We start from the raw sequence: 14,845 nt of genomic DNA, 5'->3' as shown, positions 1-14,845 counted from the left end.
AGAAAATTGGACAATCGGTGCAAAAGTTATGAATTTTTTAAATTTTTGAGTTGGAACCGCTGGATGAGGAGACTACTACAGCTTGTGAGTCATATGCGTACAACAGTATAAAGAAAATATAAAAGAAAATTCAACATATTTTCACTTTTTTTGCATAATAAAAGAGCAATTGACATGCCTCTTTCTAAAGGCAGGGGGAATAGTATTACCCATAACATTTATCGGTAACGAGTCAAGGGAATGTGTACATTTTTCAAAAGATGGAATTTTGTGAAATTCTCTTTATATTTTCCTTATATTGTTGTACGCATGTGACATCTAAGTTATTCATACACTGCAGTAGTCTTCTCATCCAGCGGGTACTGCACAAAAACTTCAAAAATTCATAACTTTTGAACGGATTGTCTGATTTTCCTCAAACTTTCAATGATTGTGTTCTACTAATATTGCTACATTCTCTCAATCCTTATGTTTATGAAGGTGAACTTGTCCTTTAAGCGCTTGAATAGACACTGTACTTCACAGCCTCTTCTCTCAGTTTACACTTTTTCTGAGTGTGTGCATTCTTTGCAATATTTAGATAGGTTAAGAGAGTCCATTTGATTTGAGTAATACATCATTTTTAACCCGTTGAGGACGGTTTGATTTTGCTACAACACGCATTTCCCATAGACACTTGCCCGAGTATACTCGGGACTCGTCCTTAACGTGTTAAGCTTAAAGTCTGCTCTTTCAGAATATGCTCTCAACTAAAATTTCATGTGTGGCGACTTTTTGTGTGTTTTGTGGTGCAGGGTCACATATAACATCACCATACCACAAATTAAATACAATGTAGATCGAAAAGTTAAACATTAGAGTGAGAAAATATTACTTGTAGTCATGGAATAGACAAACTGTGGTTACGCTGTCGTTGTTCAGCGATATTCATGACTTACTGGGTTATGTTAAGGAGATATTTATGATAAAGCAGTGCTTATTAAATTTACAGGAAAAAAAAGACATCAAAACTTTCAAACACCCCTCCCACACCCAAGTACAATATCAAGTCATCTCTTGAAGTAATGTATTTCTGTTTGAATTTCTTGTATGCACGTCATTTTGTAATGCGCAGTAGAGTATATTATTGTAGTAGCTGCGCAATATAAATGTCCTTTATTATTATTATTATCATTATTATTATTATTATTATTATTATTATTATTATTATTATTATAAAAAAATGTAATACACATTCGATGGAGCGTAAAGTGGATAAGACTACAGAGAAATACTAAATTCGTTCTCATTTTATATAGTTGCCCCTGTCCCACACCTTCCCCGGCCAGAAAAGTGAATAAGGTGCTGTCACCCCATCCCCTATCCAAAATATTGCTTTTTTCGAAAAATATACTTTCGAAGAGTACAAGAAAAAAAGTTCAGCACCAAGAGTCAACCGATGTCATGATTATACATGGTATATGGGTGCCACTTAAAATGACCATTAATTGTGGGAGAAATTTCATAATTTGACCACGCAGTTCTGCCTCTCCACCGCTCCGACTGTGTTGTAGCATTCCTTCAGGTAAAGGCGCTGCAGCTTGGCAAGAGGAGTAGTGTGCCTTCCCACGAGTCTCTGTGTTCCCATGCGAGTGGAAAACGGAAAACGTCGAAGGACGTAATTGCCCGCAGCATCCGTAGCTATCCGTAAATATCCGTAAGCGGACGAAACTGTTGTGATACGTTAACTTGCGGTAAATTTCGGATACTTACGGTGGACGTAAGCGAACGCAAACCGACGGGAGATAAATCTTTTTGCGGATGGTCTGCGTCCAAGCCACGGATAGTTACGTTCAGTTACGGATAGTTACGTTTGGTTACGGTTACTTGCGTAAGTTTGCGTCCGTGGCGTCAATCTGCGAAATTTTGAACATTTCAAAATTTCGCAGGTTTGGCGACGTCATTTTGCGTTTCTTTACGGATGAGTTACGGACAGTTACGTCTACATACGTCCCTGCGGATGCCTGCGTCCACGCTGCGTCCCCCTGCGTCCACTCATTCGTATCTATCCGCGGCGGACGTAATCCATCGTAAAGCACTGTGTGACTGGGGCATGAAATTGCCGGCAGTATCGCGGATAATAATACACGGAATAAAGAAGGTTCACTTAACCACAATTTTGAGAATATTTAGCTCAAGGGAATTCTGACAGAGCATGAGGTTTTAAGGGAGATAATCATAAAACTCATAGATCGAACTCTTTCCCTGCATGTTATTTTACTTCCAGACAAGGCGTTTAGACTGGATGCTTTTCAAGAACGCCTGCCGAACAGTAGAGCCAAAGCAAGAGCTAAACTTTTCTTGGCTTTGGGTCTCTACGAAATTGGCTTTGAAAAAGCCAAAACCGACCGCGAGGGATGCCTGCAGTATGTATTCCTACGTTTACCTTTCATGGTTATTTCCAGAGTTCGAACATTTTGTGATACTCAGTGGTTACTAGTTTACTGGTAGGTGTCATTGCATGAAACTGTTTCTGGTCAGCATTGTTGATAGTCTGTCAAAATGTGTATTGCTATCATCAACACTTTTGTGGGAAGGGGAGGGTTGCATGGGGTCTTAAAACATAATCCGTGTCATAACTGAATTAAAAAAAGTTCATTCTTTACTATACATTAGCACTGAAAAATAGTTCTTCAAGGGAAATGTAGGAAATATCAAACTTAAACGAAATAATGACTATAGTTTTCGTCGCGACATTACTACTTTCTCGATTGTCCTTTAGTGGCTTTGGGAATCCATTAGCAGAAAAATTTATACAAAAAACAGTCGTAACAATCTTAACTTCTAGCATTTTCATTATTTGGTCAAAATTATGTTGATATGCTCTTTCTTTCCATGCTCCTATAAAAGTTTACTTCCTCAAAGTGCTGACTCTTATAAACGAATTGGGCTACAGACTAAATTGGAACACATGTCTCCATAACATAGTTGAGAATCTTGTTCGTTTATATATATATATATATATATATATATATATATATGTATATGTATATATGTATATACATATATATATACATATTTACATATATATATGCATATATATATATATATATATATATATTATATAAAAGAAATAAAGTTTGCAGATCATTGGAAGGTGAAGCAATTGCCAAGCCTTATGCCCCAGTCACGTAGACATCCCGTGTGTACAGTCATATCAACGCTCGTCGACACTCCGTCGAGGTCGAAACTATCCCGGATCTCCCCGTGTCTCCCAGGATCTCCAAGGATCTCCCCGGATCTCCCCAGATCACCGTGTAGATCCTTTAGGATCCGTGTTTTATGAGGCGTCTACCAAGTTTAATTGATGATATATGTGAATAAAAAAGAGTCCCACTGAATATTAGTTTTCATGTAGTTCCTACTTAAATCTGTGATTATTTTCACAATGCATTTCAGGTACATGACGAAATGCTTAGGTGTGCTGGACAATGCCGAGAGCTTGTACGATGGATTAGCTGAGGAAACATCCTTACCTCGCCTTCGGAAGGCCGTGAATGCCTGTATTAAAATAGTCAAGAGGCGAATGACCAAGTCAGCAGGTTATTTCTTAGATACGACTCTTACCTTAACAGTAAAATGTAACCCAAACCCAACACAAGACCGTATTAATTGATCGGAGGGGTCGTTGGGGAATCCAAAATTCACCATTCTGTTACTTTGTGACAAACTCAACGGATCGTTATGAACGGCACGTGTGTCATAATATTCAGCCGTCGTGCATGGGACGATGATTACTTTGATCAGGATGGATATACGTTAACCCTTGAATAATTTCTCCTACTTAAAGTGTTAAAGGCAAACAAATGGAAACTGACCAGAAATGAATATCATTAATTCTTATTCGTGGAAATTGAGCAAAGAAAATGGGATCCTGATGGAATCCCATTTTCTCTGCTCAATTTTCCACAAATACTTAAAGTGTTAAAGGTACTGTTTACCATTGGGAGCAGTGATTCAAAAATGTTCAAGATATCACATTTTCTGCATGTGTGTAGGTCAGATGTATCACAAAATACCCTACCATATCAAATTTCGCAATAAAGCCTAAAATATAACGAGATATCAATATTTTTCTCCATAAACCATACTTGTAGATTGTTTAGTCTAGAAACATTTTTATCATAACTATTGTTCCCATTTTGTATATTTAACAAAACTTAACATTGATTACACAGATTTAGAATTGTACATTGGTTGTTTCTATCCCTAACTCACATTTCGGAACTATTTTGAAGCACTAAAGCTGGGGTTTTGTTTGTCATCTGCAAGTTGTAAATGATATCTTTAAGAAGAAAATGAAAAACACGAAAATTGAGAAGAAACAAGATCATGTATCTTTTTAACGTTACGGCTTTTTGATAGACGAAATCACGAGAACATCTGCCAGAGTAACTGCCCCTCCCGCCTCGGCATCAGTGGAGAAGAGGACTTTGGGGAATGGGCTTTTCAAGTCAGCTGATGACCATGAGGCTGGGTCGCTACAAAGGGTTCGTTGCCTCAAAGAAGCCCTGGAACTTTACAAGGAGGCCTGCCAGTTGGCTTGCACGGACGAGGAAGGTGTTTCGGCAGCCAAGAATGTCGCCATGACTTTCCTGAAACTGGCCACCCTATACCGAGAACACGGCAACTATCCAAGCGGGGATAAGGTAGGCTAACACAGAGCTGTCTTTCAAAACACTCTACTAATGTTATGCGCTCCCTTCGTTATCATCTTGGAAGAACAGAAGTACGGCTGCGTAGGTACCTTGGCATAGCCCTATGTATGTATGTGTATATATATATATATATATATATATATATATATATATAGACTGCGAGAAGGGGTCTCAACCATTTACAGTACCAGTGTAGCTCCTTCATTATTTACATTCAGTGTGAAAAGAAGAGCCAGGTGGACGTAGCTAGGGTCAACGTGCCTGTTTATTGCCGCCGAGCTTACGGTCCCAAACGGACCTTCATCAGGGCTGTAACGATACAAAAATGACTCACTCGTATGGCTCCACTAATAAATATATATTCATATATATATATATACTAATATAAATCTAACTGGCGTGAGTCTATAATGACTGTGTAATCAATCAATCCGTAATTACAGCTGTATATAACATATTCCAATAATGATATACATAATCAATTGCATATTATTGAATACATTTCATATCAAACTCGTGTTATTAATTGAGATGAAGGTATATAACAAAAACACCAATTCAGTATCCTCATCTTATGTGTTGTGTGACAGACGACTGTAATAATATCAAACTAGACATTTTTATGTTGTCGACGATAATTCAGCATGTGGCAGCATTGCAAGACGTAAGGGGCTATATAATACAACTGTATGTATATGAATGGTTGTGGTATATTAGTGTTATTTACCTCATTATACGATAGCCAGAAGATGACGCGTGGCTGTTGTACTGTATTATATAGCCACTTACGTCTTGCAATGCTGCCACATGCTGTATTATCGTCGACAACATAAAAATGTCTAGTTTGATATTATTACAGTCGTCTGTCACACAACACATAAGATGAGGATACTGAATTGGCATGGTGTTGTTGTTATATACCTTCATCTCAATTAATAACACGAGTTTGATATGAAATGTATTCAATAATATGCAATTGATTATGTATATTATTATTGGAATATGTTATATACAGCTGTAATTACGGATTGATTGATTACACAGTCATTATAGACTCACGCCAGTTAGATTTATATTAGTATATATATATGAATATATATTTATTAGTGTAGCCATACGAGTGAGTCATTTTTGTATCGTTACAGCCCTGATGAAGGTCCGTTTGGGACCGGCAATAAACAGGCACGTTGACCCTAGCTACGTCCATCTGGCTCTTCTTTTCACACACACACACTATAAATATATATATATATATATATATATATATATATATATATATATAGTTATGTTTATACTCTCTAAAAAAATCGAGTGAAATTGGAGTGAATTTTGAGTGAAAATGAACCTTTGGAGTGACGTCAGGGATCACTCCAAAATCTTCGAGTGATCCCTGACGTCTCTCCAAAATGAGTGAAAATGAGCATTTTCACTCAAAATTCACTCCAATTTCACTCGAAATTCACTCTTTATTGTATTCACTCTTTTTAGAGTGAAAATTTTCACTCGATTTTTTTTTAGAGAGTAATATCTTTGTTTTGGTATTTTTATAATTCCCTTTGTATGTTTTGTAATAAATCTGCCACAAAACCGTTGCCAGAAAATCAGCCTTCAAGTTTAGAAATATATGGGCGAGCAGATATGTAGAGTTTTAAAAACAAAGGTAAACCTCCGAAAACCATACTGGCATCATGAAATCTGGACAATTTTCGAAAAGAATCTCAAAACATCCCTTGAATTTGGCAAAATTAAAGCTCAAAAGCTGTAAAATTTCAATATTTGGGAAAAACAATATCAAACTCTCCTGCCCAATCAGTCTGCCAATCTTATTTGGTAGTTTGTCTTTTGCCTTCAATGTTGTACATGTATATTTTTACAAAAATGGAAAAGCAAATATCTACTTACAGATAATTATTCCTTGTTCAACTGTTCACAACACTTTCTGCAGGGTATTGAAAATGACTTCGTGGATGCTGCAAAGTATTTTGCTCGAGCATTCTCGAAGGGGAAATGCAAACCTTTGGCATGGAGAAGCCACCTTGGCAAATGCATCGAGAACTGTCTTCAAGAATTTCGGTCCTGGGTATCTCACATGACGGTCGAGGGTGAGAGGATTTTTTTTTTCTTTTTTAATATCATTCTGATGAGGTAATAGGACCTATTTTAAATGTAGACAGACATTAATCACAGAATGTGTTCATTTCTTTGCGCACTTTACTGTACGCTTAAAATTTTGAGTTTGACACTTTGGGCGCATTATTTTAGTCCGTGACATAAAAGAAGAACAGAAAATAGGCAATCTATCTATCATATTTTTGTATAATTAGAGGCCATTTATGTGCGTATGTTCGTTGGGAAAAGTATTACTCTCGACACTTTTAGTCTGAACGACTTTCTGTAAAGGCAGCCAGTTCCCAGATATGAGACCGATGTAATCTTTTAATGCGCTGATCATGCTACTAAATTTATGATGTTCAATTGGAAAGCTTATCTGTGCTGAAACTAACATAAACAGTATACAGAGTATTGAAATTAATTTAGAAGGGCATGGAACTTTCATTAAAACATGAACAAAAATAAGACAGTTATGACATCTCACATTTTGATATACAAGCACTGTTTACTTTATACCCTCTAGTAAAATGAAATAGAAGAAATAAAAAAGAATATAGCATAAACTTCACATTAAATGACTTTAGCGCTGCAAAGTTGTATTAACTTATCCTGATAAGCTTTCAAAGATGAGGATATTGTTGCTTCATGAATTTTGCTTGATAAAATATCCTCGTCATATGAAAACGAATTCGTCATCTTCTTGTGAATGTTCAATCGTAGCGGCTAATCCGCTACATGAAATACGCTATACAAACTAGTTGATCCATCGTCTCTTTCTGCGAGTATGTCAGATATTGATAAAAATTTTATTACGTTTGATTCTTTTTTCAGTGGAGAGACATTACTTTGTATCTAAGGTATCAAGTGCTGGGACACTTTACTTCAAAATGTCATCAACCTGTGTCATGTATACTTGGAACTAATTAATCTACTGCATATGTTTTATATTACGTTTGTCAAATCTACACAAAGCCGAAAGGAATTTTCAAAATCATTTTGAGAGAGAAACCTATTCAGTATAACCTTAATTATGCTGAGATTTTAAAAATCTGCTACTATGAACCAATGAAGAACCAAGGGCTGTAATACGATTGATGTTTTGATTTTTTCTACCTCACAAATCCTAGTGAAATCATTGAAAAATCAAAGAAATATGGTTTCTGAGACTAAATTGGTTAAAATATAAGCAGTGTAAATGCACTTGTCATCCTAATATTTGGAGAAGATAACAATGTGTCTATGTCCCTTATACTACAATGCTAAGAAAACTTTTCACACGCCAGATTAAACACAAGAAGTAAGGGGTTTACTCTTGTCATTCATGTTAATAATGTACAACTGAAATCCATTCACTCATTGTATTACGTTCTCTCATGTACAGTCAAGGCTACCAAACTTGAAGAGTTTCTAGAGTGCCTGCCGGTTTGTCACTCTAAAGCGGTTGGTAAAGTGATGCTCGCCCAATATGCTTACAACACTGGCCTGGAAATATCCCAAACTAACGAGTACGAAGAGTGTCTAAGGTACATCATGCCACGCTTCATTTGCACAACATTATGCATTTGAATTAAATTTAATTCAGTATGGTAAATGATAATCTGTGATTTTCAAATCCCCCGTATCACGCCTGTATCCATTATTGTATAATTTACTTCCAATGAAAAGGGGAAAAAGAGATTGTCTGGTTGGAAGTACATGTATCACTGTATGTTTATGTAATTCTGAAAATGTACGCAGTGTCGGACTCGTGGACCACTCACTTACATTTCGCAAGATTTGCGTTAACTCAGAGGGGGTCAATTTACCCCTCCTGGACATCTGCTACATTGCAAATTCATCATTCCGGGGAAACTCCAGCCATGTTCAAGTTTATATCAAATGAAAATGGTCATAATGAAGTTATGGAATAATTATTTTGCAAGGTAGAATGATTTCTCGCCAAAGCGACATCAATGACAATTCTTGCATTGTTGTCCTGCTCTGTGAAGATAACGATCCTTTTAAGAAAGAAATACTTTTGGTCTATGAAACAGCCAGTAATTTCCTTTTGAAGGAGTCATTGCTTAAGTGCAATTCAAGAAATAATATATGTTTCCTCTTTTGGACATAATTATTAGATGAACATATATATTTTTTTAATTGTACTTTAGAATGATTTCGTTGCAGGTAAGTGGGAGATTTGGAGACTAATGATATCGTCACTTCCTTAAGAAGAGTTTTTAGAGCTGCGATTGAATAAAGCACATGCATAAGCCAGTCTGTTTCTCACACATATCAAAAGATGAGAAACTTTGTCAGAAAAAAAATAAGATAAATGCATTTTTCTAATATCTATTCAAAGTCTTGACCCCTGTCACAATGTGTTTCAGGTACATGAAGAGATGCTCCCTTTTGTTGGATGATGCCGAGAGAACGTGTGGCGGAGAAGGAAATGTAATGACAAACGTGCGTACCCTTCGGCAAAATGTGGATGCCTGTAAGGAAAGTGTCAAGAAGCGCTTGGCTACTGCAGCAGGTACGTATCGGACTCATACCTCGACATTGAAATGGGACCCATGTAGGCCTTCATGCACGCACTTGAAATGACTTCTTCTCATAACCCCTTTTCCCTCACATATTGTGACACGATGAGATAATCTCCAGGGAGAATATTAAAGGACATCTTCCTAGCTGTTGTTCTGATCTTCCCCGAAATGACGTGTATTGTTAGTTTTTATATACCCATTTCTTTCTATGGTTTGTGCCTTGTACTTGTCGCGCATTGTATTGTTGTTGAAAATAGTATCCATGTACTTCACACACACACACACACACATAACTGCATAGTAAGTATATATGAATAAGGCAACAAAATGTTTAGTATATCATACTCAGCTGATGTTGGTTTACTCGTGCTCAGTGTATTTCCTTAACATTATTTATATCACAGTTGTAGATACGGCCTGCCTTGTGCTTATCAACACTATTCAACTGCATTACATTCAAGTTTTTCCCCTAGGCGTAGATTAAAGAATGATAATGTGTTATGAATTGTTTGCTCTTAAACCTGTTTTAAGTTCCCGACGTCCATGTCTATCCTCTTGCAGAACTTCAAAGACGTTTGGAGCGGGAAAAGCAAGAGACTGAGGAGAAGACTAGGGCTTTGGAGTCACTGAAACCCAAGCTGAAGAAACTCAATTCACTGACGGCATCTTCCCTGTCCACTGAAATGTTCGTTCAGAAGCTCTTCGATGCTTGGCCCCCTAAATCCAGCACCGTTGCCATGAATTGCAACGCAAAGTCATCGGGATCAGCGAAAAAATGCCTTCTCCAAGCAATCGCCTGCTACCATCCCGACAAGGTGGACAAAGCAGCCCATGGGATGGAGTGGTACTACTTCTGCTGCGAAGTCACAAAGTGCCTCAACAAAATGTTGGCTAAATACAAGCAGTAGTGCAAGAATATGTTCTAATCGCCTTCACGCAGCAAAATCGATTTATACCTGTCTTGGATTGCGATTCAAACTACCTGATCTAGTGATCTACTTGCATGGGATAAAATTATCTCAGCTATGGAGTAGATTTTAGTCATCCATCCCTTAAAAGATGGAAAGTGGATAAGATTAGAACGTTGAGAGGCTAAATCAACATTAAAAAATTGATATTCTTCTCTATACGTGTACAATACGTGTAATACTTATTTTCTGTTATGTACAAGTGGAGAAATAAAACTTACTGAAACTGAAACTGAAATATTCCTTGAGGATTATGGCAATACCACGATTCAATTCAAATCAAATTCAATTCAAATTTATTTCCATTATTCGACAGTAACATAATGATATGGATTTCACTTTCCGTGGTGACAGAAATAATGTAAACAAAACAATGTGGACTGAATAGAGTAAACTACAATAACTGTAAACTTACAGTAACGATATCGATAGCGTAATTTACGGTAAGGATACATTGTAATGAGACTGAAGTAATCAAAGTGAAATATCAATATATACAGTGTGCGAAAAATGGAGGGACCCACTGAAAAGACAATGCTTGTATAGAGTGTGGGTCCCTCGTGGAAAAAAAAAATCCATGAAAATATTGATAAACACCGGCATCAAAGCAACAGCAAAAAGTTTGGAACAAAAATATTGGGACAGCACAAAATTAATGACGACACGTTAGAAAGGATCAGACTAACACAAGAGAGGCAACGATCCTCGGAGGTTCGACAATAAAAAAAAGCAATGCGATACCTATCTACGATAGATATGATACTTATCTACGTTATCATTATGTAGCAAACTATTATCACACTATACTTTGAACAGAAGCATTTCACCTGAGGACAGGCTGAGAACAATGTCCTAAACTTTTTGTGACATTCTACTCCCCTTTCACGGTTTTTTGATATCCTTATGTTGAAATGTTCTATATGATATCTCTTCTTCTCTCTCTGCCTGCTTCTCTCCCCGCCCCCCCCCCCTCTCTCTCTCTCTCTCCACCTCATTCACTCATTTACTTGTAACACTTTTTTTTTTCCATGATAGTTTATTTCCGTCCAAAAGAAGTTCACAACATGATACAAAGCAAACGTTTCACAAGTCATATTTTTAGCACTGTTTTGTAAGAAATAATTATGTTTGGCACACGGTGACTCATAAAGTACGATTCAGAATGTATAAGTACAACAGGGAGGCATTTCATGAAGCATTTTGTCCGACAAAGTTGTCGGACAAATTTGCTCTCAGCCAATCAGATGCAAGGATTTCAGCAGCTTGTAACAGTTTGTCAGAAAAATATCCGACCAAACTGCTTCATGAAATGCCCCCTGGAGTTTACGGCTTCTACCAACCTTAATAGCAATTTTGTCGGCTATTAGATTATAGCTTTCATCCACTCACATGGACTTTCTCAAGCCAAGTGATCATACATAGCGGTTGCAGTTCCTTATTCCGAAGGTTCTTTAGTCCGAAGGTTCGTTAGTCCGAAGGTTCGTTATTCCGAAGGTTCGTTACGGACCCTATTTCATTTTCGGATCAACGAACCTTCGGAATAACGAACCCTGTTTCATTTTCGGATTAAGGAACCTTCGGAATAGCGAACCCTATTTCATTTTCGGATTAACGAACCTTCTGAATAACGCCACAATTGTTCGGATTAACGAAACTTTAGGTATAGGGAATAGTGTGTTTCGGATTATCGAACCTTCGGAATAACGAACGTTCGAAATAACGAACGTTCGGAATAACGAACAGCACCCCACATAGCAGTGCCGGATCCAGGGAGGACCGCACCAGGCGCACGCGACCCCCCCCCTTTTTATGTTTTTGTTGAAACAAATGAAATAAAAAGACAAAAATTGGGGAGATGTGCGTGCGCCCCCCCCCCCCCCTTTAACTTTGTAAACGCACCCCCTCTTTACGGAATTCCTGGATCCGCCCCTGCATGATATCTCTTCGCTCTCTGCTTGTCTTTTAATCGTTGAACCGAAGATCTGAAAAAAAGTGTAGCCTGAATCCCAGTTGAATGTTTTCTCTATAACAAATACAGATTTATTGAATAATAAAGAGAAGCAATGCATATAAGCCTTGAAGGGTTGACTAAAAATATATCATATGACGATGAAAAAGACTGATCCACAGAAAAGCAGAGCTTGTAAAGCATCTGGTGTTGATTTGATACTTAATGATATAAAAAAAAAAACCAGCAATGCGTCTCTAGTGAATGTGAAAGCTAAAAGATTTGCAAGTCATCCCTCCCCTTATTTTCCTTTATGTTATATATTATGTACGAGAGCTGCATGCAAATCAAGCAATGCTTAAGCTGTAGCCCTTCTGCGTTTCTCATTGCATCACTGATTATGTTCTGTTGTACATTGTAAAGGCAATGAAGAAACTGTATTGCTGTACATTCTAAAGGTAATGAAGAAACTTACCTTGTTAGCAATTAATGTTTATGTATTTCCATTTATATGTATGGTACCATCAATGTATATGATATATGTGTATGTATCTGCATGAGCAATGATATAATGCAGGAACCAATAAAATCAAATCAAATCAAATCAAATCAAATTTAATTTAGTTGTGGATACCGGAATCATTCCAACGGATTGGACGATTAGTATGATACGCCCTATTTACAAAAAGAAAGGTTCTGTTAATGACCCTGATAATTACCGTAGAATATTTTTATTAAGTTGCATTGGCAAATTATTTACTTCAATAATTAATGATAGATGAACAGATTTCTTGATGATAACCTTGCGATCGAGGAAGAACAGGCAGGATTTAGAGAGACTTATTCTACTGTTTACTTATACATGTACATACATATACTTTACTTATACAATACATATTTGTATTGCACTCAGTTATTGACTTGTATTTATCACAGAGAAAAAGAGTTTATTGTGCGTTTATGAATTATAAGAAAACATGTTTTAAAAAGTTGCTATCTACACATTATATACAGGTAAAAGTTTTGGACGTAATCCGAAATATTTTTCAAAATCTGAAGTCGTGTGTTCTCAACAATTCACAGCGTTCTGAGTTTTTTAATTGTTATATTGGAGTGAGACTAGGTCAACGGGTTAGAATCTATCTCCTTTGCTATTTGCGTTGTAAACATAAATGATTTTCAAGATAATGTAAGTTCCGCATATAATGGTGTTGATTTTCTGCCTAATAATTTGTCGGCCGTATTACATGATGAAGGAATAGATGTATTTCTAAACCTCTCCTCATTGATGTATGCCGATGATACTTTTGATCCTAGCAATTAGTGAGAAAGAATTGCAGTCTGCACTCAATGCTGTCAGTGATTACTGCAAATTGTGGTTACTTCAAGTTAATGTCAGTAAAATAAAAGTAATGATTTTCCCAAGAGGAAAAATTTAAGCCCTTTAAGAGAATAATTCAGAGGTTGTAGATGAGTATACTTACCTAATTGTGTTTAATTATAAAAGTGATTTTAAAACGCTCAAGCTGAACAAGTCGAACAAGCCAAATGAGCAATGTATAGTCTAATGGTTAATCAAGTCTCGAAAGTTGCGGCTTCCAGTAGATATCTAGTTAGATTTGTTTGACCGGCTTGTTTAATTTATGGAAGTGAAGTTTAGGTATATGAAAATTTAGTACCTATAGAGAGTCTACATACTCGATACTGTAAACATTTGCTGAGATTAGCACAAAGTACACTTGTACTATGAATAGCATGGCTCTTGGAGAATTAGGTAAGTTTGAAATAGCCTGTAGGTAGCTACTGTTAAGGAAATAATGTTTAATTATTGGTTGAAGTCTATCACTGGAAAAGAGAGCAAATATTCAACCATCAAAATTTGCATATATTACAAGATGTATCTATCGCCATGGTTGTTGAAAGTTTATGATACACTTAATGAGTTAGGAATGTCTTTTGTTAGGTATAGCTTTGATAACGTAAGTTCTTCGTGGTTTAAGTCTTCGATAAAACTGAAGACTACGTGAAGCATTTGTATAAAGTTGGCAGTCGAAGATAAAAAAAAACAGTACATGTTGTACCAATTACAGGATCTTCAAAATGTAATTTGTATTTAGATACAAACTTCCTAGCGTGTTCAGGCGAACTCTTGCAAAATTTCGTTATGCCAACCACAGATTGCCAGTTGTGTCTGGTAGATATATGGGACTTGAACATTGTGATCGAGTTTGTAATTTATTCAATTCTAATTGACTCGGTGATGAATTTCACTATTTATTTGAATGCCATACATTGATTAATGCCAGAAATAAATCCATTAAGTCCTACTATAGAATAAGACCGAGCACATTACAGATGTCCCAATTATTGATTTCCAGAAATTGTAGTGAGTTGATTAATTTAGCTAAATTTTGTGATGAAATAATGAAACTCCACAAGAAATGATTATTGCCTATATTATCATTTGTTTGACTTTTTTATGTTAATCTGTATTTACAATATTTTGCTTTAGATCATTGAAATTGCTATTATCTGCGTTGTTGTTGCCCTGCTATTCTAACTCTGTTTTGTTTGTCCCGCTTCTCTCTCTCTCTC

The 14,845-nt window shown here is 36.5% G+C and overlaps 1 protein-coding gene across 1 annotated transcript in view; it reads left to right on the top strand.

Annotated features, from left to right (window-relative positions):
* Positions 1–12,094, top strand: part of LOC139710856 (uncharacterized) — a 28,363-nt gene extending 16,269 nt beyond the window's left edge. Inside the window, exons 4-10 of the mRNA XM_071622777.1 lie at positions 2,267–2,405; positions 3,439–3,581; positions 4,405–4,688; positions 6,643–6,799; positions 8,191–8,332; positions 9,179–9,324; positions 9,896–12,094. Of these exons, the coding sequence (XP_071478878.1) occupies positions 2,267–2,405; positions 3,439–3,581; positions 4,405–4,688; positions 6,643–6,799; positions 8,191–8,332; positions 9,179–9,324; positions 9,896–10,242 (1,358 nt within the window). The 3' untranslated portion in view covers positions 10,243–12,094. The remainder of the gene's footprint in view (positions 1–2,266; positions 2,406–3,438; positions 3,582–4,404; positions 4,689–6,642; positions 6,800–8,190; positions 8,333–9,178; positions 9,325–9,895) is intronic.
* Positions 12,095–14,845: the final 2,751 nt, after the last annotated feature.

This window comes from Diadema antillarum, unplaced genomic scaffold, assembly GCF_040938485.1.
Source record: "Diadema antillarum isolate AM-2024a unplaced genomic scaffold, OU_Dant_1.0 seq00001580_RagTag, whole genome shotgun sequence".
NCBI classification, from domain to species: Eukaryota; Metazoa; Echinodermata; class Echinoidea; order Diadematoida; family Diadematidae; genus Diadema; species Diadema antillarum.
The sequence above is the reverse complement of the archived record's forward strand: the minus strand, read 5'-3'. Positions and strand labels throughout refer to the sequence as shown.